Genomic DNA, 27,542 nt, shown 5'->3' on the forward strand with positions numbered 1-27,542 from the left:
GGTCAAATAGCCCTTACACAGCCTGGAGGTGTGTTTCGGGTCATTGTCCTGTTGAAAAATAAACGATGGTCCAACTAAACGCAAACCGGATGGAATAGCATGCCGCTGCAAGATGCTGTGGTAGCCATGCTGGTTCAGTGTGCCTTCAATTTTGAATAAATCCCCAACAGTGTCACCAGCAAAGCACCCCCACACCATCACACCTTCTCCTCCATGCTTCACGGTGGGAACCGGGCATGTAGAGTCCATCGGTTCACCTTTTCTGCGTCGCACAAAGACACAGTGGTTGGAACCAAAGATCTCAAATTTGGACTCATTAGACCAAAGCACAGATTTCCACTGGTCTAATGTCCATTCCTTGTGTTATTTAGCCCAAACAAGTCTCTTCTGCTTGTTGCCTGTCCTTAGCAGTGGTTTCCTAGCAGCTATTTTACCATGAAGACCTGCTGCACAAAGTCTCCTCTTAACAGTTGTTGTAGAGATGTGTCTGCTGCTAGAACTCTGTGTGGCATTGACCTGGTCTCTAATCTGAGCTGCTGTTAACCTGCTATTTCTGAGGCTGGGGACTCGGATAAACTTATCCTCAGAAGCAGAGGTGACTCTTGGTCTTCCTTTCCTGGGGCGGTCCTCGTGTGAGCCAGTTTCTTTGTAGCGCTTGATGGCTTTTGCAACGGCACTTGGGGACACTTTCAAAGTTTTCCCAATTTTTCGCACTGATTGACCTTCATTTCTTAAAGTAATGATGGCCACTCGTTTTTCTTTACTTAGAATTTGTATTATGGCAAGAAAAAAGCAGCTAACAGTCTATTCAGTAGGACTATCAGCTGTGTATCCACCTGACTTCTGCACAACACAACTGATGGTCCCAACCCCATTTATAAGGCATGAAATCCCACTTATTAAACCTGACAGGGCACACCTGTGAAGTGAAAACCATTTCCGGTGACTACCTCTTGAAGCTCATCAAGAGAATGCCAAGAGTGTGCAAAGCAGTCATCAAAGCAAAAGGTAGCTACTTTGAAGAACCTAGAATATAAGACATATTTTCAGTTGTTTCACACTTTTTTGTTAAGTATATAATTCCACATGTGTTAATTCATAGTTTTGATGCCTTCAGCGTGAATGTACAATTTTCATAGTCATGAAAATACAGAAAAACCTTTAAATGAGAAGGTGTGTCCAAACTTTTGGTGTGCAGAAGTCAGGTGGATACACAGCTGATAGTCCTACTGAATAGACTGTTAGCTGCTTTTTTCTTGCCATAATACAAATTCTAAGTAAAGAAAAACGAGTGGCCATCATTACTTTAAGAAATGAAGGTCAGTCAGTCCGAAAAATTGGGCAAACTTTGAATGTGTCCCCAAGTGCAGTTGCAAAAACCATCAAGCGCTACAAAGAAACTGGCTCACATGAGGACCGCCCCAGGAAAGGAAGACCAAGAGTCACCTCTGCTTCTGAGGATAAGTTTATCCGAGTCACCAGCCTAAGAAATCGCAGGTTAACAGCAGCTCAGATTAGAGACCAGGTCAATGCCACACAGAGTTCTAGCAGCAGACACATCTCTACAACAACTGTTAAGAGGAGACTTTGTGCAGCAGGCCTTCATGGTAAAATAGCTGCTAGGAAACCACTGCTAAGGACAGGCAACAAGCAGAAGAGCTAAAGAACACAAGGAATGGACATTAGACCAGTGGAAATCTGTGCTTTGGTCTGATGAGTCCAACTTTGAGATCTTTGGTTCCAATCACTGTGTCTTTGTGCAACGCAGAAAAAGTGAACGGATGGACTCTACATGCCTGGTTCCCACAGTGAAGCATGGAGGAGGAGGTGTGATGGTGTGGGGGTGCTTTGCTGGTGACACTATTGGGGATTTATTCAAAATTGAAGGCATACTGAACCAGCATGGCTACCACAGCATCTTGCAGTTTTGATGTCTCAGTGTGAATGTACAATTTTCAAAGCCATGAAAATACAGAAAAATCTTTAAATGAAAAGGTGTGTCCAAACTTTTGGCCTGTACTGTATATATATTACACATATATATATATATACACACATACATACATACACACACACATACATACACACATACATATATATACACATACACACACAAGTACAAACCATCATAGGCAGATGACACTTCCCTGCTCCTGCCGTGCAGTCATCGCTGTGAGTTCCCCTCCCCTCTACTCTCTGACCCAAAGATGCTGAGGTGGGTCCCCAGATGAAGAAGAGGACAGTGAAGTCAGCACCCAGCAATATAATGTAAGCCCTGCTGGGCAGCCTTCACTGTCGTGTCCCCTAATAAAAACTCACTATTGAGGCGCCATGCAGGAGGACAGAGACTGCAGCCAGTGAGCGCTCTCATCAGTCTGATAGGGAAGCGTTCATTGGCCAGCAGCCTCTCTCCCTGCGTGACTCGTCCCCTTTTTCAATGCCGGAACCTGGAGCATCTCCGCAGCGAATAGCATGCATCTAGTGTCTGTGTGCGGACAGAGCAGAACTGACCGGTGTGTAGCAAAAGTTAATAGTTTGTTTGCCTCTCACCTTATGAGATGTGGTGGCGACCTAGGCAGCTGCCTACCCTGCCTACCCCTAGTTGCGATCCTGGGTAAAAGTACAGGTGGTGCACCAAAATAGTGCCACAAATAACTGGCACCTGGAGAATCTGTACATGACAGCTCTTTTACACAGTGTGACACGGCGCCTGAGCATTCATTCAATGGAAAGAGAAAGAATAATTTTCGAGTTAACCTATCATTGAATATAGACTAAATGAGGGAATCTGGGTGGCTATCTCCAAGATATATATTAGAAGAATGGGGGTCTCCTGATCAATATGGGGCACACCAAAGACCAGTTGATAAGGTAGACATGTGATTATGTTATGTGCTCCCATTTTGATTGTCTATTTTGGGAGAAGGGAAACACTCGGCTGTTTCAGCAACTGACCTAGACCACAAAATGGGGAGCTCTCCATGCTTGCACGGTTTCTTCTGGATAGGGTATAGTTTCGATATACCATTAATGTCCTAAATGGGAATACCAATTTCAGTTTTATTGTGGCCCTTGAGATTGGTGCAGTCTAACAATTTGGCCCTCAGACCAGAAAAAGTTGTGCATCAATGCTTTGGACTGAGAACTTTATAGAACTTTAAAGAGACTTAATACAAAGTAAGAATAATGACCGGGGTTTCCATGTAGCACTTACAACAAAGTTATGTAAGGAAGAACGTTGATCAATCACGAATACACCCTGCTGTAGACAAATCCTTGTTATGTGGCCAAATGTCTCGTCTACATTGTCTTTTAGTTCTATAAGACTACAGGCATACGGGTAACCCTATGTATAGGGTCCATATAGGACAATAGCGTTGCACTGCATGGAGACCAGCAACTACACATGTATTTACTCTTAGAGGATACGGCATTTGGAAAAATAATACAAAATAGGCCAAACCTAAAAAAAAAAAGTTCTAAAACTTCCTGACGAAATCTAACTTAGAAATCACAACAAGCACTACTTACTGAATTCATTTCATTTCCAACAGGTGATACCGAATCATTATTGGGTTGATTCTTCGATGCCACACGTTGGGGCATAACTTTTGGCTCAGGTGTGCTTTCTTTGGCATCTGGCTTTGATTGTGGCTTTTTAGGGCTTTGCTTTTGGGATGGTGGCACATTCACTGTAGGTGGTGGCTTTTTTGGATTAGAGTTTTCTTTTATAGCTAAATGTATTGATGGATTCACCGTTCCAAAATAGCTGTGGAAATCGGCGTGAAGTTCCCCATTCCCAGTGCTGCTTGGATTATGGCCAAATGAAGCCTTTGGTGATTGTTTGGCAATGGCCTCCTCTTTCACAGGGGCTTTAGCAGGCAAGGGTTTCAAGGAAGCAACAGGTAGATTCTCAGTGGACGCACTTTTCCTTTCGAGATTGGGAGGTGCTACCGGGGCAGGGTTAGAATTTTTTCTCTTTGTATCCTGTGTAGAAGACTGTTGAGGCTTTTTCCGGTTTTCCTCCGGTGTTCTAGGAGGAGTTGTTCCTTTCCTATAAAAATGTGGTGACTCTTTTGGAGTAGGTGGGTTTTTGGGCAACTTTTCTTCCGGGTTTTCTTTTACTTCAGTAACATCTTGAAACTTTTGCCTGACGTAATCCGGCCCTGAAATTATTAAAAGAAAATAAAGTAAGAATGAGAATGTCACTTACACCGGATCACTTGAATGGGACTTGGTTGCGGTACTAAATTTAGTCTAAGGAAAAAGGTGGTGCTGTTTCTATAAAAATGGACCTTTTTTTCAATCTTAGCCCACCTATTTAACTTAAATATAAGATTATCACTGCTCTTAAGAAATTCTGATAATTGTATGTTGTGGACGATTTGTTTGCTTCTCCACATCTGATATTAAGAGACAAGATGAAGAATCAGCAGGTACATGGTCGTCACGGTGGCTCAGTGGTTAGCACTATTGCTCTACAGTGCTGGGGTCCTGGGTTCATATCCTACCAAGGACGACATCTGCAAGGAGTTTGTATGTTCTCCCTGTGTTTACGGGTTCTCTGGTTTCCTCCCACACTCCAAAGACATACTGAAAGGGAATTTAGATTGTGAGCCCCAATGGGGATGGTGATGATGATAACTGTAAAGCGCTGTGGAATTATTTGCGCTATATAAATAAAAATAAATAAATATATAAGTTTATGTGGGCTAAATGTTGAAGAGGATACATGGTCTTATTTAAAGGTAATAAACAAAAATAGTTTTTGCACTAGGACTTCATTAAAGGGGTTGTCCACTACTATTCAAAATATGCCAAAGAGTATTTATGATGAAAAGCAGCTTCTTCATAATTACCTCCCTCTGCCTTTTCAGCCTGTGAACGGCGCCATCACTGGCTGCTCACAGGCAGCACATGACCCCGCGATGACGTCCCGTCTATTGAGGCGTGACTCAGCGCTGGGGTCCCCGCGGTGGCTGCTGGGTTGTGGGCGGGGTTAACCCCCGCGTCACACCCTGCATCCACCACGCGCTTTCCCAATGAATGGGGAGAGGGAGAGTGTGCGGTGGATGCTGGGTATAACACGCGGGGTAACCCCGCCCACAACCCAGCAGCCACCGTGGAACGCGGAAGAGGGAGACCCTCGGCTGCAGCCTGGACTTGTCAAGACGTCAGCGGATGTCAGCGCCGGCTGCAGCCAGGGGTCAAGTGATGCCTGTGAGCGGCCAGTGATAGCGCCTCTCACAGGCAGAAAAGGCAGAGGGAGGTAATCACAAAGAAGCTGCTTTTTTCATCATAAAAACGCTTTGGTATATTTTAAATAGTAGTGGACAACCCCTTTAACATTTTGGGCTGCTTGGTTTCTACACCCTCTATGCATCACAGTACTTAGCACACAGTAGAATGAGTTAAATCAAATCTCTATTCTTTTGATCTCTTTTAAGCTCATATATGCCCAGATAAAAGTTTAATTGTGATATGGTCATAAAACAGCTCAGAGGCGTTGGGAAAAGAGAAATATGGGCTAGAAATCCAGTTGTAAGTACAAAAACCACTGACTGATTTGACTGTTAACTCATTCTGAAGTCGGCCATTTTCTGTGATAAATAGAGACAGTGGAAGCACTTGAAGAGTAACTGACGTTTTCTTTTATTTATGTCTTAAATCAATAGTATACAAGAAATTAAGCAACTTTATAATACATATCAGCAAAGAAGCCTGCTTCTTTCTCCTCCTGGACTGATCTTTCTTTCTCAATTCATGGGTAAAATCTGTGTTCACTGAAGACCGATTTTCCCATTATGGAGATAGAAGATGACAGTTGGTGCTCAAAGTTCTCTGGAGGGAGGACATAGGCATTCTACTGCAAGGCGCAGATAACTTTATGAGCACCAACTGCCATCTCCTATCTCCGTAATGGGAAAATCTGTATTCACTGAAGACAGATTTTACCCATGAATTGAGAATTTTGAGAATGAAAGATCAATCGAGGAGCAGAAAGAACAGATATCTCTGATGATTTATTTTCATGTGTCCTATTGATTTATGAAAATATAGTATCATGATGGTTAGTTTTGAAGCATAATAATGCCCATGGCTGTTTCTTCACCTATTAGATAAGAATATCCACAAAACTTAATAAATATGTGTAGAACATACAGTAGCTTGATCATAAAGTACTTGAAGACATTTGAGATGGACGTAAGCCATCAGTAATGACAGATGAATGATGGTTATGAACAAGTGACTCATCCATACAATGAATGTGTGCGGACGGCATGTGGAAGACGAGTGTATACAGCTTCATGACTTCTACCACCAGAACATAAATCACAAACAATAATGATAGGTGGGGACGATTATTGCTAATGACTCCCGTTACAGGTCAGATCATTAGTAAACATTGTTAGGTCTATTCAAGATGCTTAATTAACTTCTTAAAATTGCTCTTTGTAAGTCTCTACCCATGACAATTATTAGCTCGTTATAAAGCTAGAAAACATTTGTCCTCCTGAAAGTGTCATCTCATTCACCATTCTCTCAACACTTAGGAGTGGATTATATCCGGACAAGATCAGCTAATATTCCACTAGCATGTATTTGTATGAGATACTAGTGTGGCAGATTGCATTATTCAATAAAGCAGAAGATCTATGGGGGAATGTTTCTCCTTGTGGAAAATACCAAGCTGGCATAAGGAGACTTATAGGCCATGCACAGCTACTCTGGGAATTTAAATAATGGTCTATAAGTCTCCTTACGCCAGTTTGGTCCTCTTCAAAATCAGAAACATTCCCCTGTAAACCTTCTGTCAGATGCCTCTAACTTAGCCAAATCAGACCTGATGAGGGGCAAATACCATGAAACATGTGTCTGCAAATGGAGATCTGGCTTGGCTTCTTATCCTAAGTCATGTGAGAAGGCTCGTTAAAGGGTTGATATTGACTTTTAGCATTTCCATTTTCGATAGGTGACACTGGAGTTCTAGTCCTCTTCCTCTCTGAAGAGGATATATATTCATATAAAGCATAAGAAAAACAGTGTTAGAGTGTATACAAGCCTCACCATGCCAATGAGAGCTCTCTCACTAACTTCCGACACTTTTCCCATTCTATTTTTCTAATAATGGGTTATTACAGGATTTTAGTATGGCTTGCTCGGCAGCATACACAAAAAAATCCTAGGCAGCCCTGCTGTATACTTTCTACATTCTTATGTGTAATACCATCTTCACATTTCTCTAATGTTCATGTCTTCTGTATACAATTGGTTTATTATAGTTTTAATAAATTAATAAAGATAATACATGTTTGTCATACTTTCTGTCCGTCATTTTTTTTTCTGGCTCTAGTGATGTTATATGCAGTATGGAGATATATTTATGGTATGTCTAACAGGTATAATAGTAATATATTGTCTAAATAGTTACCACATCATCAGTTTTCTATTAAGCTTTATATACCTGATGAAGGTGGTGTACTTACTTTAAATATCCATGTCAGAATGGCTGTATAATCCTGATATTAAGATGAGCATTTTAGAAGTCCAACTATAGAATGAAATAGCCCATGAGTCAAGACTTTAGAATTTGACCATCATGACCGTAAATTAAACAGTGATTTTTTTTAATCTGAAAGGCTGCTGAAGCCAAACAGCTGCTATTTATTCAAAGAAAATCACCTTTTATTCACGTTGGTACAATTTCCATTAGGCTTATGATAATGCTTATCATTAGCATTTCTTAACATGACAATTTATTACATCCCGCGCATACTCCTCCACTTACATGCCTCTAAAGATCTCCTGGTAACAATTACTATTCTGAGAGCATTTATCTTCCACGATCATTATGCTCAGCAATCACTCAGTAGGAAGCAAATCATTTATCTGCAACATAAAGGCCGGTCATAGCACGCACCATATAGAATTACGGACTGTGCAAACACTAAACAAGCGTGCGACCAGGGCTGGAGCAACGTTGGTAGATGCTCCTGACCAGAACATTGGGTTGGGGCTCCATTTATTCTAAAGAAGCAACTACCTATTCAAAATGCTCAGTTACTCAATGCATCCCTATGGTCAGAGATTTCTTGTATTGAGCGATAAAAGGTCTAGATGCATCCCGAGCCCTAGACACGTATGTTTAAACAGTCATGGCCGAAAGATTTGGCACCCTTGAAATGGTTTAAGAAAATCAAGTATTTCTCCCAGAAAATTATTGCAATTGCTACTGCTGGAAGACCCATGACCTAGGACGCAAACCCAGCTTTCTGATACTGGACACTACATTGCGACCCAAAAATCCATTGGTAATCTTCAGATTTCATGATGCCTTACACACAGTCAAATTACCCAGTGCCAGAGGGCACAAAACAATTCCAAAACATCTTTGAACCTCCACAATATTTGACTGTAGGTTCTGTGTTCTTTTCTTTGTAGGCTTCATTTCATTTTTGGTAAACAGTAGAGTGATGTGCTTTACCAAAAAACTCTATTTTGGTCTCATTTGTCCACAAGACGCCTTCCCAAAAGGATTCTGGCTTACTCACGTACATTTTGACAAACTTCAGTCTAGCTTTTTTTATGTCCCTGTGTCAGCAGTGGGGTCCTCCTGGGTTTTTTTCCATAGGTTTTCTTTTCATTCAAATATCGATGGATAGTTTGCGCTGACACTGATGCACCCTGACTGAGCCTGCCGGACAGCTTGAATTTGTTTGAAACTTGATTGGGGCTGCTTATCCACCATCCGGACTATCCTGTGTTACTACCTTTTATCAATTTGAAACAAAGTGGTTTACCCACAATTTTGGAAGAGCGCCAACAATTTAGTGTGGCTCATTTTTGGGGTTTTGTGTGGCTCATTTTTGGGGTTTTGTGTGAATTTATGTCCAATTTGCGATGCTCAGTTATAATTTTCTGGGAGAAATACTTCATTTTCTGGAACAATTTCAAGGGTGCAAACACTTTCAGCCATGACTGTATATTCTCTTTATGTATCCTCCGTGAAGGTCTATAAATCCATTCATCACAACTATAATAACCTCTCAGCGCTGAAAAAGTCCAACTATTAATTTCAATTTGCACATAATTTAATTAAATGGATCATAAAAGTGAACGCAGGGAATGTGGGTGCTATAATTAATTAACACTCCTAGATAATTACATTTTTGTAACAAAAAAGTAACCAAGCAGGAAATGTGCCAAACTAGCAACATAACAGTAGTGAAAAAAAGAACTAACAATGCTTTCTGTTAAGCTAAGTTCACATGAGTGCATAAAATAACTGCCCGATTTTCATCCAGACAAAACGGACATCTGTATGGCATCTGTTTTTATACATCAGCAGATGATACATATACAAGACTAAATACAGTTTCCCATGGGAAGAATTGAAATGTATCTGTAAAAATCAGGTGCTATATGGCTGCTCTGTAGAAAAAAAAAAGACAGCATGCTGCGAGTAGCTCTGCAATTCAGATCACGTGCATCTATTCAACTATGGGTGCGTGTGAAACATCGGACTGCACTCGGAGATCATCGGAGTGCAGCGCGACATCTGTAAACTCAGACAATGGAGAAGATGGAGAAAATAAGTTCTCCATCTTCTCCACAAATGTGATACGATTGTCGCATGTGAGAGAATTGGCTCACACTCAGATGACACTCGGCTCAAACTCTAACAGAGTGTGAGCCGAATGTCATTAACATAATAGCCCTGATTCTCATGCATGAGAAAATCTACGCTCGTCTGACCCCGGTCTAATATGGAGAACCACTGAAAAAAAGTTTAATAAAACGTATCTTTTTAAAATATCTATATTTTGGTTGCTATTAGTGTTGAGCGATACCTTCCGATATCAGGAAATATCGTATCGGATTGGATCGGGCCGATACCCAAAAAGTATCGGATATCGCCGATTCCGATACCGGAAACCAATGCAAGTCAATGGGACACAAATATCGGAATGAAAATAAACCCTTTCTTTCCTTGTAGGTTAATTCTACATGAAGTAAAACAACTAAGAATAATGTAGAATGACATGAAAAGCCGGCAATTCTTCAGCGGCATTCACCGGTACCCGACAATTTACAACAGAAAGAATAGAGCTTCACACATAGATTAGATAGATAGAAACATGTCAGTCACATATATATGAAGTACAGGGACAGTGTTGCTTACTGTACTTGTCATTTAGTGTAAAGGATTTATTTTAAAAAATATTAGTGTTTTCGTGCACTGTCTCTTTAAGAAAGCCGGCCGGCAATTCAGCATCGGTACCCGACAATTTAGAATAGAAAGAATAGAGAATCACACATAGATTAGATAGATAGAAACATGTCAGTCACATATATATGAAGTACAGTGACAGTGTTGATTACTGTACTTGTCATTTAGTGTTAAAATAAAGGATTTATTTAAAAAAAAATTGGCGTGGGGTTCCCCTTAATTTTAGGCTCTAGCGGAGGTTAAGCAGACGGCTGGGGCAGATGTTTGAAGCCTGGGAAGGGGGTAATACCCACGGAGCTTCCCAGGCTACTAATATCAGCCCCCAGCTGAATACCTAGCCTTTACTAGCTATTAAAATGGGGGAACCCCCCAAAAAAAATAACGTGGGGTCCCCCCTAATTTAATAGCTAGCAAAGGCTAGGCAGACAGCTGGGGGCTGATTTTAATAGCCCAGGAAGGGTGCCATGAATATTGGCCCCCTCCCAGGCTAGAAACACCAGCCGTCAGCCGCCCCAGAAATGGCGCATCCATAGGATGCGCCAATTCTGGCACTTAGCCTCGCTCTTCCATGCTGCCCTGTAGCGGTGGCAGTGGGGTAATAGGGCTGGGGTTGATGTCAGCTTATAATGCCAGCTGACATCAAGCCCAGGTTAGTAATGGAGAGGCGTCTATAAGACACCCCCATTACTAACCCCATAGTCAAAGTTAAAGAAAAACACAAACACCCAGAATAAAGTCCTTTAATTGAAATAAACACACAATTTTTTAATGTTCTAAATTAAACCATACTTACCATCACGCCCATTCCAGCTGAAGCCAACGATCTCCTGCAATAAAAGTAAAATAATAAAGCAACATCATCCTTACCTTTCCATGGCTCCCACGACGGCTCCAGCTCTGCTACATCGAGATGACAGGCTGGACCGCAGCAGAACGCTGCCATCCAGCCTGTCATCCCGCAGACACTGAGAAGCGCAGGCTTGCTTGCGCTCCTCAGTGTCTCTCTGTGAGGGCATCCAGATGAGCCGAGTTAATGTCCAATGAACTCGGCTCACCTCATGCACGTCACTGACAGCGTGGGAAAATTCTCCTGCACTCAGCGCTTCAGCGTGAGAATTTTCCCACGCTGTCAGTGACGTGCATGAGGTGAGCCGAGTTCATTGGACATGACCTCACCTCATGTATGTCACTGACAGCGTGGGAGAATTCTCCTGCACTCAGCGCTTCAGCGTGAGAATTTTCCCACGCTGTCAGTGACGTGCATGAGGTGAGCCGAGTTCATTGGACATGACCTCACCTCATGCACGTCACTGACAGCGTGGGAAAATTCTCACGCTGAAGTGCTGAGTGCAGGAGAATTTTCCCACGCTGTCAGTGACGTGCATGAGGTGAGCTGAGTTCATTGGACATGACCTCACCTCATGTATGTCACTGACAGCGTGGGAGAATTCTCCTGCACTCAGCACTTCAGCGTGAGAATTTTCCCACGCTGTCAGTGACGTGCATGAGGTGAGCTGAGTTCATTGGACATGACCTCGGCTCATCTTTATGCCCTCACAGCCAGACACTGAGGAGTGGAAGTATGCCTGCGCTTCTCAGTGTCTGCGGGATGACAGGCTGGATGGCAGCGTTCTGCTGCGGTCCAGCCTGTCATCTCGATGTAGCAGAGCTGAAGCTGTCGTGGGAGCCATGGAAAGGTAAGGATGAGGTTGCTTTATTATTTTACTTTTATTGCAGGAGATCGCTGGCTTCAGCTGGAATGGGCGTGATGGTAAGTATAGTTTAATTTAGAACAATAAAGAATTGTGTCTTTATTTCAATTAAAGGACTTTATTCTGGGTGTTTGTGTTTTTTTAAATACTTTACTAGAAATTCATGGTGGTCATGTCTAATATTGGCGTGACCCCATGAATTTCGGGCTTAGGGCCAGCTGATAATGCCAAGCTGGCCTTAACCCCTTTATTACCCAGTGAGCCACCGCACCAGGGCCCTGGATGAGTTGGGTACAGCGCCAGAAGATGGCGCTTCTATGAACGCGCCATTTTCTGGGGCGGCTACGGACTGCAATTTGCAGCGGGGGTGGCCCAGAAAGCTTGGGCCTCCCTGCGCTGCAGATTCCAGCCCCCAGCTGCCTAGTTGTACCTGGCTGGGCACAAAAATAGGGCGAAGCCCCACGCATTTTTTTTTTAAATTATTTCATGAAATTCATGGAATAATTAAGAAAAAAAGGGCTTCCCTATATTGTTGTGTCCGGCCAGGTACAAATAGGCAGCTGGTGGTTGGGGGCAGCCCGTTCCTGCCTGCTGTACCTGGCTGGACACAAATATAGGGCGAAGCCCCACATCAATTTTTTTTTAAATAAATCCTTTATTTTAACACTAAATGACATTTGAGGAGTTAATAAAGATGCAGTCCCTAAATTATTATTTATTTTTTAATTAATTTTTCCCAAAACTTTTGACGTGGGCTTCGCCATATTTTTGTATGCCAGCCAGGTACAGCATCCAGCTTCTATGAACGCGTCATTTTCCGGGGTGGCTGCGGACTGCAATTTGCAGCGGGGGGGGGCCCAGAAAGCTTGGGCCTCCCTGCGCTGCGGATTCCAGCCCCCAGCTGCCTAGTTGTACCTGGCTGGACACAAAAATAGGGAGAAGCTTCACGTATTTTTTTTTTTTAATTATTTCATGAAATTCATGAAATAATTAAAAAAAATTGATGTGGGGCTTCGCCCTATTTTTGTGTCCAGCCAGGTACAGCAGGCAGGAATGGGCTGCCCCCAACCACCAGCTGCCTATTTGTACCTGGCCGGACACAACAATATAGGGAAGGCCTTTTTTTTCTTAATTATTCCATGAATTTAAAAAAAAAATACGTGGGGCTTCGCCCTATTTGTGTGTCCAGCCAGGTACAACTAGGCAGTTGGGGGATGGAATCTGCAGCGCAGGGAGGCCCAAGCTTTCTGCCCCCCCCCCGCTGAAAATTGCAGTCCGCAGCCACCCCGGAAAATGGCGCGTTCATAGAAGCTGGATGCTGTACCTGGCTGGCATACAAAAATATGGCGAAGCCCACGTCAAAAGTTTTGGGAAAAATTAATTAAAAAATAAATAATAATTTAGGGACTGCATCTTTATTAACTCCTCAAATGTCATTTAGTGTTAAAATAAAGGATTTATTTAAAAAAAAATGGCGTGGGATCCCCCATAATTTTAGTCTCTAGCGGAGGTTAAGCAGACGGCTGGGGCAGATGTTTGAAGCCTGGGAAGGGGGTAAAACCCACGGAGCTTCCCAGGCTACTAATATCAGCCCCCAGCTGAATACCTAGCCTTTACTAGCTATTAAAATGGGGGACCCGCCCAAAAAAAATGACGTGGGGTCCCCCCTATTTTAATAGCTAGCAAAGGCTAGGCAGACAGCTGGGGGCTGATATTAATAGCCCAGGAAGGGTGCCATGAATAATGGCCCCCTCCCAGGCTAGAAACACCAGCCGTCAGCCGCCCCAGAAATGGCGCATCCATAGGATGCGCCAATTCTGGCACTTAGCCTCGCTCTTCCACGCTGCCCTGGTGCGGTGGCAGGGGGTAATAGTGGTGGGGTTCATGTCAGCGCCAGCTGCCATGAAGCCCAGGTTAGTAATGATGGGCGTCTATAAGACACCCCCATTACTAACCTACAAAGTGTTAAAAAGTAAAAACACACACTACACCAAGAAAAAAATAATTTATTTGAAATAAAACACACCATTTTATTTAATTCTTAGTTTACTAAAAATAATAGTTACCTGTCCACGTTCCTGCGCTGATCTCCCATGCACAGCTGTCACATCTGGAGATGGTGACAGCTGTGCATGGCTGCTGTAAGCTCACACTGCCGGGAACACGTCCGCTCCCGGCAGTGGGAGCCACTGACTGAGGTCACCGGAGTGCATTCAGGCAGCGCAGCTCCGGAGACCTCCTTTACCGCACTGCTGTACCGTGGGAATTTCTCACGATACAGCAGGGCCGTAAAGCAGCTAACCGGAGCAGCGCTGCCTGAACTCCGGTGAACCCGCTTATGCAGTGACGGGGCTGCTTTACGGCCCCGTCATTCTAGCTCCGGCAGCGGTTCAGAGCGGTCACATTCTATGTGGCCGCTCTGAACTGGAGATCTTCGTGGGACACTCGTGGACTACTACGGAGGGGTAAGGATAAGGTTGTGGTTTATTATTTTATATTTTATTACAGGAGATCGATGGCTTCGGGGAATTAGGTGTCTAGGTGAGTATAGGTGTAGTTTTTTATTTTTTACTTTATTTTAGGTGGCGATCGGCGGGGACAGGTAATGTATGAACTAATTTATTGTAGGTAACCACTGGCCACCAATGACATGTATTTAACATTTATTGGGGACACAGTAGGGCAATTTAAATAGCAGGATCAGGCTGATGGGAACTACTGCTCCCATCGAGCTGATCCTGCTGGCAGGAGTGGACGGGGGACAGACATAGGCCGATGGGAGTAGTAGTGTCACATCGGCCTATGTCTGCCTGCACGCACACACCCCCCAGACATCGCACACACACCCCGCACAAACATCGCACACACACCCCGCATAAACATCGCACACACACCCCGCGCACACACACCCGCACCCCACACACACACCCCGCACACACACCCCGCACACACACCCCGCACACACATCGCAGACACCCCGTACACATACCCCGTACACATCGCACACACACCCCGCACACACATCGCACAGACACCCCGTACACATACCCCATACACACACATCGCACACAAACCCCGCACACACACCCCGCACACACACCCGCACACACACATCGCACACAAACCCCGCACACACACCCCGCACACACACCCCGCACACACACACCCCGCACACACACACCCCGCACACACACTAATCATGACGGGTCTGGGAGGTGAGGCTGACCTGTGCGGCCGTGGGAAAGTTCATGTGAGTTCATGCAGTGAAGCATGAACTCACATGAACCCTCAGAGGGCACCGCGGCAACTTCAAATGAACAGCTGATCGGCATCAGCGGATACCTCAGCTGTTCATTTGAAATAACCGGCGGGAAAGCGCAGCACAGAACGGGAAAGCCGGCGGTGAAGTCTTTTCACTGCCGGCTTCCCCGCCCGGGTCCTTCGCTCCCCGCCCGTTCCTAACTTACGATCAGGATGGGGAGAGCGGAGGATCGGGGTGGGAGGCTGCGGGGAAGCAGTATGGGGCTGGCTTTTAAACAATCAGGAGAATTCTCCCCCGCTGGGATGGCATTCTGATGACAGGCTGGATCTCAGCGGAGCGCTGCCATCCAACTTGTCATCCTTCACAGACACTGCAGAGCGCAGGCATTATGGGAACTTCCGATTCTGGTATTCGATATTGTAAAAGTATCGGAATTAAGTATCAGAATTCCGATACCGCGAATATCGGCCGATACCCGATATTACAGTATCGGAATGCTCAACACTAGTTGCTATACCTCTGCATTCTCAGTGAGATAAAACTGTAGGGGGAACAGAGCGAGTGAGTTGTGTAAGGCATGACTCCTGAAAAGCCGTAATATCTGCTGTCGCCCCATGGCCGGGCGATGAAATCCTCCAGGATACTTACCAGAATGGACAATGCACGATTTTGTGGGCTGTGCTGCCGAGATAAAGAGCCTTTTGCCAATGTTGAATAATAGTTTTTTATGCCCCGACACGTTTTGACGTTGGACTGGAGTCTTTTTCAAGTGTAAAAACATATAATGAGACAGTGGGGCTTAAAAAGCCTGAAAAGGATTGAGTCTTGGTGCCCACTTCAGGCTTTTTAAGCCCACTCTTTCATTGTATGTTGTACAATCAGGATTTACACTTGAAAAAAAATGCCAGTCCGTGCATGGTCCATTATGGTCATTGTATTCGAAGTGACATACACTGGATCCTTTCACCAGAGATCAGGGCACTACAGAACGTATATGTCAGAGTTGTGATGTGAACAGGGCCTACTTCTTTTCCTGTAAAGATGTCCTCACAATGCACTGAGAAAACACACAAGATTTACTTTATTTAGACTGATCTATTTGGTGCATCTAGTACATAGTTACACACAGCCCCCTCTAGTTTTTTGTGGACTTCTCTAAACGTGTGCCTGGTGAACAGTGAAAAAGACGCGGCACTCGCTACAGGGACACAACCTCTTCAAATAGATGATCGGCAGGGTGCCAAAAGTCATACTAAGGGCAGGTGCTGACCACCGTATTTTGGTTCTGAATGCGATCTGACAAAACATCAGATTGCGCTTGGACCAATGGTATTCTATGGGGCTGTGCACATGACTGATTTATTTCCTGAGACCTCGGTCTGAGTAAAATAAAAATCGCAGCATGCACGATTTACATCAGGAAATCAGATTGCACTTGGCTATGCGAGTCAGTGAGTCCGTGGAAAAAATGGGACTGCGCTCGGATGACATCTGAGTGCAATCCGATTTTCACGGACTGACAGAATGGAAGAGATGGAGAATTTTTTTTTACCTTATCTACTCCTCAGCTGAGAAAATCAGATCACACTATGATTGGAGTCAGATTCGAGTGTGATTAGCATAATTGGACCGATTTTCTTGGATGAGAGAATACATGGCTGTGTGACCCTAGCCTAGGGATGGCCATACACATTACGTGGGTGACAGCCGAACGATGCTTCAGCCGACCGCGATCTCAGCCGACGGCGGTCTCAGCAGACGGCGGTCTCAGCAGACGGCGGTCTCAGCAGACGGCGGTCTCAGCAGACGGCGGTCTCAGCAGACGGCGGTCTCAGCAGACGGCGGTCTCAGCAAACGGCGGTCTCAGCAAACGGCGATCTCAGCCGACGGCGATCTCAGCCGACGACGATCTCAGCCGACGACGATCTCAGCCGACGACGATCTCAGCCGACGACGATCTCAGCCGACGACGATCTCAGCCGACGACGATCTCAGCCGACGACGATCTCAGCCGACGACGATCTCAGCCGACGACGATCTCAGCCGACGACGATCTCAGCCGACGACGATCTCAGCCGACGGCGATCTCAGCAGACGGCAATCTCAGCAGACGGCAATCTCAGCAGACGGCAATCTCAGCAGACGGCAATCTCAGCAGACGGCAATCTCAGCAGACGGCAATCTCAGCAGACGGCAATCTCAGCAGACGGCAATCTCAGCAGACGGCAATCTCAGCAGACGGCAATCTCAGCAGACGGCAATCTCAGCAGACGGCAATCTCAGCAGACGGCAATCTCAGCAGACGGCAATCTCAGCAGACAGCGATCTCAGCCAGGAGCGCCGGAGCGCTTGCACCGCCGAGCGCTCGTGTTGTCTATGAGAAAGCAGTGGGTAGACACTTCGTCCTGGCTGGTGTCTTATTTCCGGGAGAACAATGCGATCAGCAGCCTGAAATCAGACAATCACGATCGACATCTCCCCGGACTATGAGTCGGTTGGTCTGAGGGTCCTAATACAAACACTTCAAATTGATGGCGGCCTGCCCGAAACATAGGCCATCAATACTGGATGTAATGAGCTCTTACATGGCAGATCCAGGTGACAGGGCTTTACTATACGGTTTAGGAAGTAATACTGTCATTTTAGTTCTATACATTGAAGTTGATAAATGTAAGAATACTGTGACTACACGCACCCGCTGTTACACACCAATGTATCCGCTGTCTAGTCCTGATACAAAGGACATCACCCGTAGTATAACTAATCTCAGTTTACAAGCACCCAAAGCAATATTTCCCAACCGCAGTATTTTACAGGCCGTTTAGCTGCCATGAATTCCTGCCCGTGACCTTACAAGCTGTCACATTCTATTAACGGTTATTAATAATATCTTCACACAATATCATATTCAGACCCTTCTGTACTCCCAGGGAGCGTATAGCATTGAAGCCTATTATGGCAAGCATGGCTTCTTTCAGTGACACCTCGTACACTGGGCCTGTATGTTATGAACAAGGGTCTTATATCCCGCACAGACCAGAGCAATTTTCTCGATAAGAGACATATTATCCTGAATGACAAAGATTCTTTGTGTGGTGATATCAGCCATGATGGGGAAGGGATGTCTCGAAGCCATGGAATCATTTAAAGCATCAAACATGGAGAAGTCACAGAGAAAATGAAAATCCCAGAACCCACCTAATACTAAACCATTTAATCCAGAGATTGAGTCTTTTCAGAAATAAAAGTGTTCACACGTGGCGGACGTGCTGCTTTTCACACTTTGTGACATGCAGACCAAAAACAAGACACTTGGATACAGTCCAGAGCAAGCTAAACCCATATTGTTCAGTGCCTTTTTCCCCATGTCGGCCCACATTACTATAACAAAGCTTAAGTAATGGACAGCAAGACCATTTTAATGTATTTTTGGCTAAAAATCATCTTTGCAATTGGGTTTCTTTAAAACTATTGCTCCTTTTGCCGTCTATTGCAGGCTGCAGAATGAATTAACGGAGAAACTAAGTGAGCTCTCCTTCTGATGGGAGAGTTTATTACAATTTTTTTCCTCTTCTGTTATTAGACCACAAAGTTCAGCTCAACTTTCATGTGGTCATAAATGAGCCAGGAGGATGAGTGGTAAACTCTCCCGTGAGAACGGGGTCACTGATGGATTGTTAGTGAACTCATTCTGCAGCCAGTAATAGACAGTGGAACGGAGAGGCTGAAGAAGGCAGAGGTGCAAGTTTTAATGAAATACAGTTGCCAAAAAATGCATGCACTTAAAAGTAATAATATTAACAACATGTTGCAATCCTAACAAGCTGAAGAATGGATAGCGATCCCTACCACAGCTCACATTTCAGCATCAAACATACAGTTAGGTCCATATATATTTGGACAGAGACAATATTTTTCTAATTTTGGTTCTAGACATTACCACAATGAATTTTAAACAAAACAATTCAGATGCAGTTGAAGTTCAGACTTTCAGCTTTCATTTGAGGGTATCCACATTAAAATTGGATGAAGGGTTTAGGAGCTTCAGCTCCTTAACATGTGCCACCCTGTTATTAAAGGGACCAAAAGTAATTGGACAATTGACTCCAAGGCTATTTCATGGACAGGTGTGTGCAATCCCTTCATTATGTCATTCTCAATTAAGTAGATAAAAGGCCTGGAGTTGATTTGAGGTATGGTGCTTGCATTTGGAAGGTTTTGCTGTGAAGTAAACATGCGGTCAAAGGAGCTCTCCATGCAGGTGAAACAAGCCATCCTTAAGCTGCAAAAACAGAAAAAACCCATCCGAGAGATTGCTACAATATTAGGAGTGGCAAAATCTACAGTTTGGTACATCCTGAGAAAGAAAGAAAGCACTGGTGAACTCATCAATGCAAAAAGACCTGGGCGCCCACGGAAGACAACAGTGGTGGATGATCGCAGAATAATCTCCATGGTGAAGAGAAACCCCTTCACAATAGCCAACCAAGTGAACAACACTCTCCAGGAGGTAGGCGTATCAATATCCAAATCTACCATAAAGAGAAGACTGCATGAAAGTAAATACTGAGGGTTCACTGCACGGTGCATGCCACTCATAAGCATCAAGAAGAAAAAGGCTAGACTGGACTTTGCTAAAAAACATCTAAAAAAGCCAGCACAGTTGTGGAAGAACATTCTTTGGACAGACGAAACCAAGATCAACCTCTACCAGAATGATGGAAAGAGAAAAGTATGGTGAAGGCGTGGTACAGCTCATGGTCCAAAGCATACCACATCATCTGTAAAACACGGCGGAGGCAGTGTGATGGCTTGGGCATGCATGGCCGCCAGTGGCACTGGGTCACTAGTGTTTCTTGATGATGTGACACAGGACAGAAGCAGCCGGATGAATTCTGATGTATTCAGAGCCATACTGTGTGCTCAGATCCAGCCAAATGCAGCCAAACTGATTGGTCGTCGTTTCATACTACAGATGGACAATGACCCAAAACATAAAGCCAAAGCAACCCAGGAGTTTATTAAAGCAAAGAAGTGGAATATTCTTGAATGGCCAAGTCAGTCACCTGATCTCAACCCAATTGAGCATGCATTTCACTTGTTAAAGACTAAACTTCAGACAGAAAGGCCCACAAACAAACAGCACCTGAAAGCCACCGCAGTGAAGGCCTGGAAGAGCATCAAAAAGGAGGAAACACAGCGTCTGGTGATGTCCATGAGTTCAAGACTTCAGGCAGTCATTGCCAACAAAGGGTTTTCAACCAAGTATTTAATCTGTCCAATTACTTTTGGTCCCTTTAAAAACAAGGTGGCACATGTTAAGGAGCTGAAACTCCTAAACCCTTCATCCAATTTTAATGTGGATACCCTCAAATGAAAGCTGAAAGTCTGAACTTCAACTGCATCTGAATTGTTTTGTTTAAAATTCATTGTGGTAATGTCTAGAGCCAAAATTAGAAAAATGTTGTCTCTGTCCAAATATATATGGACCTAACTGTACATTCATGATGGATTTTTGTGACTTTTTTGTTGGAAGATATCATACAAAATGCAATCACATATGATTTGACCACTGGGGTGTGACTTTGCAAGACCATTAAAACAGCTGAATAGGGACAGAATAAGGACAGGTTTATATCTAAGTAAACATTTTTTTGCTATATTTTCTGTTAAAAAATGTTTTACAGAACCTGTTTTACTTGAGACCAAATAAGGATCAACCTTGTATCTGTGAAGGATACTGGAGCCAAAATACAGATACATGAATGGATTTAGTTTCTATGTTAAATGTAAAAGGTTGTCCGGTACTTTCATACTGATGGTGGCTTATCGTTAGGATTGTCAGATTGGTGAGGGTGTGTCACCTGGCACCCCCGCCGATCAGCTGTTCGCGGTGCTGGTCGGATGTGCTCAGTTGCGGAGCAAAACAGCACCGCTCCATCATCTGTGTAGCGGCTGCAGCGGGGTACTGCAGATCCTCTTCTATTCATCTGAATAGCGGTAGATGTGCAGTACTCGGTCACAGCCACTACATAGTGGACAGCGGTGGTGTTGCACCCCCACCTATCTAAGATTCATGACCTATCCTAAAAACATTCCATCAATATCAAATTATCCATCCTAGACCTCCTCATCTCTTTATTCAGATACAACTGCTACTTGACGCTGCACACTTTTTTGGGTTCACACAGTTTTGCTTTCATCAGCAGATGAACTGCAGTTTTCGACAGCGGCCACTCCACCGTGTACGGGGCTGTGCTACTCCGTGCTTTACACTGAATACATGAAGCCGCCGGCGGAGCGGATATTATCTGATATGGTGGAGGGGCCGTGTGATGGACCCCTGATTTGGTATTGATGACCTATGCTAGGATAGTTTTCAATATCTCTAGCCAGGACAATTCCTTTAAGACATTTAAATAAATCTAAGTAGTTATGGCAAGTAGAACTACTGTAACCCTTCCATTAATGTCTTTAAGGACAAGTCAATGTCTCACTGGCCATTGGTGTCTGTTACATCTGTCATTTGAAATCAATATTAGCTGACTGATGACCCAAGACGGAGCATGAAGGTTTCCGTTACCCGATAAATTAAATTGTGTTTGTTAAAATGTATTTATGAAAAAAAAAAAAAAAAAAAAAAGGAATTTACTGGGCTCTGCAGCAGATGAAACTACTATATAAAAAGAAAGCCTTTAAAGGGTTATCCAGGACTTATTAATACTTTTGTGTACGGGGCTTAGAACTTACATGTGGGCATTTGCTAACTACCTGCCTGTTCTGCCCGGTGATGGTTTCTGCTGGATCAGAGTGGTCATGGGTCACGGACAGATCCTGACGGTTATTCTCTTCTGCTCTGCGGACGAGGTGTCTCTGCCTAGGTTATTCTGATTGACAGCTGGCTATCAGGGCTGTGGAGTCGGAGTCGGTGTCCATTTTGGTGGAGTCGAAGTCGGTATAAAATGGACCAACTCCAACTCCTAAAATATATAATAAATTGGGTACAGTAGTTCAATGCAGTTTGTGGGGAATATTTTTTTCATAAGAATTTGGGAAAGCTATGAATGTCTGTCCTATTCCTGATCTAAGGGTATAGACCTTTAGCTGAGATGAATCTGTGCTACAGTAAATTTTATCACTTAACCATGAGCCATGTATGAGGGAGTCGGAGTCGAAGTTGGAGTCGGTGTCAAGGAAATTGAGGAGTCGGAGGTTTGGCTTACCTACTCCACAGCCCTGCTGGCTATCCACTGCCTAACACGGGTAGCCGGCTGTCAATCAGCATTACGTCTGCAGTGACGCCCCATCGATAGAGCAGCCCGGAAGATGAAGAGCTGCTCTGTTGATGTGAAAACAGGCAGATAGTTAGCAAATACTTACTTGTTGGTTTTTAGCCCCATAGCCAAAAATAATAGAAGTCCTGGGTAAGGCATTTGATAGCTGTCGGCTGACTGGTGTCTTTCCCGAGACCCCATACACATAAATGCCTGGATAGAGATAGCAGTTATGCATTTTTTAATTGCCAGTGGGGAGAGCAGTTAGTGGTGTCTTTTCTCCCCTAAAATAAAAGGATCAGGCATGTATATTCCAACTGAACAATCCTCATCTCCAGTGACATCTGTCGGGGTAGAGTCGGGAGCCCCGATACACATAAATGCCTGGATAGAGGGAGCAGTTATGTATTTTTTAATTGGCAGAGGGGAGAGCGACTGGTGGTGGCTTTTCTCCCCTGAAATAAAAGGATCAGGCATGTATATTCCAAATGAACAATCCTCATCTCCCGTGACATCTGTCAGGGTAGAGTCGGGAGCCCCGATACACATCAGATTTTGGTAGGTTCAGTCAACTTATTTAGCATTTATGGGGGTCTACAGTGAGGTGCATGGTGGTCTTGAGAAACATGCAGTATATCTTTTCTTCATCATGACAGCACAGGACTGTACACAGGTGGATCAATACCACTGCCTTTCACCTGCCATACCCAGATCAGACATTCTCCGTCATGCCTGCTCAAGCTTACTGTTTATGATCACAATGTGTCAGCTTTGACAAAAATGATATAAATTGTATCATTCAATGTGACACAAATGTAACAATGATTGTATGTGTAAATGAGGAACATGAAAGTAAGCAGCGGAGAGCGTCAGATCGGGTCTGACACCGGGAAGAGAGCGACAAGAAAATCTAATGATTACACTAGACAATTTTAAGCTTCTGTTACGTTTCTCATTTGGGGTTCAGCACGGGATCTTTTCGGTGATTTAGTCTTACCTCTGGATTTATTCCACCAACTTCCCATTTTCTACATCTCACTAAGGAATATAAAGACTTAGTCAACCCAGCCGGCTGCGCCTCTTACCGGGGATTGTACTGTAGGAGACGCACAGCAATACTGAACCGGTCATGTGTCTGGCAGAGAAGTTGCGGCACATGCACGCTCAATCTCCTTCCATCTGAGTGAAATTTGGAAACTGCCATGTAAGCCTGTTTCTTCCATACTGATCATGGACTTTAGGAGAGATGACCATGTAGGAAAGATTACTTCTTGGATAGGGAATGGGTACTAGGCACTGCCATTCTCTGAATTCATGGGGTTGTGCCGTCAGTATCGGATCTTGTAGGACAGGACTATAGTTTTGACCAATTATATATTAGCAGCTCAATAGGTGCTGCAAAGACTGGAAGTGAGCAAACGTTACACCAGGAGGGGAGCATTTTAACCTAAAGAGAAAAAGACTGGAAAGGAGACCAGTGAATAATCATGTATTGTAGGGGTTTTCTGTGCTATCTTTGGATAGGTCACCAATATCCAATCATGGCCAGAGTCATGATAGAAGGGAAGAATCCGGAACATCCATCCGATAAAATACAATAAACTTTATTTTAAATCCATTAAAACCATTACAGCCTAACATCTTTAAAAACCTGATGTGTTTCTGGTGCACATAGGAGCCCGTAGCCAGAGGATATACAGAAGAATCATGGGAGAATAAAGGGAATCTGTCAGCAGGATTTTGCTGCCTCATCTGAGAGCAGCCTGATGTCAAAGAGAATCCAACGATACATCACTTACAGGTGCTTCTCACAAAATTAGAATATCATCAAAAAGTTAATTTATTTCAGTTCTTCAATCCAAAAAGTGAAACTCCTATTATATATAGTCATTACAAACAGTGATCTATTTCAAGTGTTTATTTCTGTTAATGTTGATGATAATGGCTTACAGCCAATGAAGTCATTATCTCAGTAAATTAGAATAATTAACAAAAAACACCTGCAAAGGCTTCCTACGCGTTTAAAAAGGTCCCTTAGTCTATTTCAGCAGGCTCCGCAATCATGGGGAAGACTGCTGACTTGACAGATGTCCAGAAGGCAGTCATTGACACACTACACAAGGAGGGTAAGCCACAAAAGGTCATTGCTAAAGAGGCTGGCAGTTCACAGAGTGCTGTATCCAAGAATATTAATAGAAAGTTGAGTGGAAGGAATAAGTGTGGTAGAAAAAGGTGCACAAGCAACCGGGATAACCGCAGCCTTGCAAGGATTGTTAAGAAAAAGGCATTCAAACATTTGGGGGAAATTCACAAGGAGTGGACTGCTGCTGGAGTCATTGCTTCAAGAGCCACCACACACAGACACATCCAGGACATGGGCTACAAGTGTCGCATTCCTTGTGTCAAGCCACTCATGACCAATAGACAACGCCAGAAGCCTCTTACCCGGGCCAAGGAGAAAAACACCTGGACTGTTGCTCAGTGGCCCAAGGTGTTGTTTTCAGATGAAAGTAAATTTTGCATTTCATTTGGAAATCAAGGTCCCAGAGTCTGGTGGAAGAGTGGAGAGGCCACAATCCAAGCTGCTTGAGGTCTAGTGTGAAGTTTCCACAATCAGTGATGGTTTGGGGAGCCATGTCATCTGCTGGTGTAGGTCCACTGTGTTTTATCAAGACCAAAGTCAGCGCAGCCGTCTACCAGGAAATTTTAGAGCACTTCATGCTTCCCTTTGCCGACAAGCTTTTTGGAGATGGACATTTCATTCTCCAGCAGGACTTGGCACCTGTCCACACTGCCAAAAGTACCAATACCTGGTTTAAAAACAACAGTATCACTGTGCTTGATTGGCCAGCAAACTCGCCTGACCTTAACCCCGTAGAAAATCTATGGGGTATTGTCAAGAGAAAAATGAGAGACAACAGACCCAACAATGCAGACGAGCTGAAGGCCGCTATCAAAGCAACCTGGGCTTCCATAACACCTCAGCAGTGCCACAGGCTGATCGCCTCCATGCCACGCTGCATTGATGCAGTAATTGATGCAAAAGGAGCCCCGACCAAGTATTGAGTGCATTTACTGAACATACATTTCAGTAGGCCAACATTTCAGATATTTGAATAATTTTTAAAGCTGTTGTTATAAAGTATTCTAATTTACTGAGATAGACTTTTGTGTTTTCATTGGCTGTAATCCATAATCATCAACATTAACAGAAATAAACACCTCGCTCCTGCATCAGTTGTTTCCAGAGCACGAGAGGACCCCTGGATTAGTAACACAAAATGTAAAATTTTTAAGGAGCTTATTAGGAACACCATGTGACTAAATATAAGCAACAAATAAGCGTGCGCACCCACACGTGAAGGGAGGAAATGTACAGGTGCCGTCATGGGCTCTGAGAAATCCTGTTACCGGTAAGCAACTACGTATTTCTTCTTCCCCCATGACGGCACTACGGAGACAATTTCAGAGAAGTATCGCTAGGGGGGGACCACCGCTTTCAGAACACTTCTACCAAAAGTAAGGTCTGATGAAGAGGTTAGATCCAGTCAGTAGTGTTAAAAGAATGTAGAGGGGAAAGACCAGGTTGCAGCTCTACATATCTGTTCTATCGAGGCACCAGCTTTTTCCGCCCAGGAGGCTGCTACTGCCTTGTCGAGTGAGCTTTTAGATTCTCTGGGGCAGTTTCACCCCTTGACGAATATGCCAGGGAGATGGTGTCTCTTATCCACCTTGCCAGTGTGTCCTTGGAAGCTCTTTGTCCCTTCCGAGGACCCTGGAAACACACAAAGAGAGCCTTATCCTTTCTACACTCTCCTGTGGCCTCTAGGTATTTGATAATGAACCTTCTGACGTCTAAAGTGTGTAGGTCTTTTTCCCCCCTGTTCTTAGGATTAGGGCAAAAGGAAGGGAGGGTGACCTCCTGAGATCTATGAAAATGTGACCCCACTTTAGGTAGGTAGGCTGGGTCAGTCCTAAGGGTAACCCTGTCCTCCAGGATTTGTGTGAAGGGGGCCCTGCCGATAACTCTTTGTGCCGACGTGAGAGCTACCTTAAGGGATAGGGTTTTTAGAGATGCATCCATCAAAGGTTTGAAGGGAGGTTTGGTTAGGGCTGTAAGGACTAAGTTTAAGTTCCAAGGAGGAATATTTTGAGAGGGGATGGATCCAGTTCTGGCTGATGCTCTGATGAATCTAGAGATCCACCTATTTCTGGCTAGGTTACAATTGTATAGGGCTCCTAATGCTGCTACTTTAACTTTCAGCGTGCTCGTGGCCAGACACTTGTCCCTGGGAAAGGAGATCCGGAAGGTCTGGAAGAACCCAGGGGACGGAGGTGGACATTAGCCTCAGCCAGGAAAACCAGGGCCTCTTCGGCCTGTAGGGGGCTATCAAGATTACATTTGCCCTGTGTTCCCTGACTTTCCCACGATTGCCCTGATTCCGGCAGTTCGGAGGAAAGGCATAGGCTAGTGGATCCATGGGATTGTAAAGGAATCTAATGCTACTGGGTTCCCCTTCGGGTTTATCGAACAGAATGTGTCTCCTTTTTTGTTCTGACAGTTGGCAAATAGGTCTATGAAAGGATGTCCCCACGTTTCTGTGATTTGGTTGAACACTAACTGATTCAGCTTCCACTCGCCTTGCCTCAACTGGGTCCGACTCAGGAAGTCCGCTGTGAGATTTTCTGTTCCTTTTATGTGGAGTGCAGACAGTGAACCCAAATTTTTCTCGGCTAACAGGAAGATGGATTTTGTTACTTGCAATAGAGAGTGGGACCGGGTCCCCCCCTGGTGCTTTAAATACCCCACTACTACCTGGTTGTCCGAGAACACTCTTACTTGGTGGCCCTGTAGAGGGTTTAGAAATTCTGAAAGGGCAAATTTTGCCGCAAGAAGCTCCTTCATGTTGGAGGATGCGGCCTTTAAGTTCTCTGTCCAGACCCCCTGGGCTACCTGGTCGATGAAGTGAGCCCCCCACCCCTTGGGGCTTGCATCTGTGGTCTGAACCTGAGAGACTGAGACCATCCACGGAACGCCTTGGGTTAGACTGCCTACCTTCGCC

General features: G+C 44.4%; 1 protein-coding gene across 1 annotated transcript in view; it reads right to left on the reverse strand.

The window, feature by feature from the left end:
• The window catches only part of JPH1 (junctophilin 1), a 132,458-nt gene that overhangs the window by 12,220 nt on the left and 92,696 nt on the right, over positions 1-27,542 (reverse strand). The window contains exon 4 of the mRNA XM_073679455.1: positions 3,532-4,166. Within this exon, the coding sequence (XP_073535556.1) occupies positions 3,532-4,166 (635 nt within the window). The remainder of the gene's footprint in view (positions 1-3,531; positions 4,167-27,542) is intronic.

Source organism: Phyllobates terribilis, unplaced genomic scaffold (genome assembly GCF_046119375.1).
Source record: "Phyllobates terribilis strain yellow unplaced genomic scaffold, ASM4611937v1 Scaffold_4__5_contigs__length_816908805, whole genome shotgun sequence".
Taxonomy (NCBI): Eukaryota; Metazoa; Chordata; class Amphibia; order Anura; family Dendrobatidae; genus Phyllobates; species Phyllobates terribilis.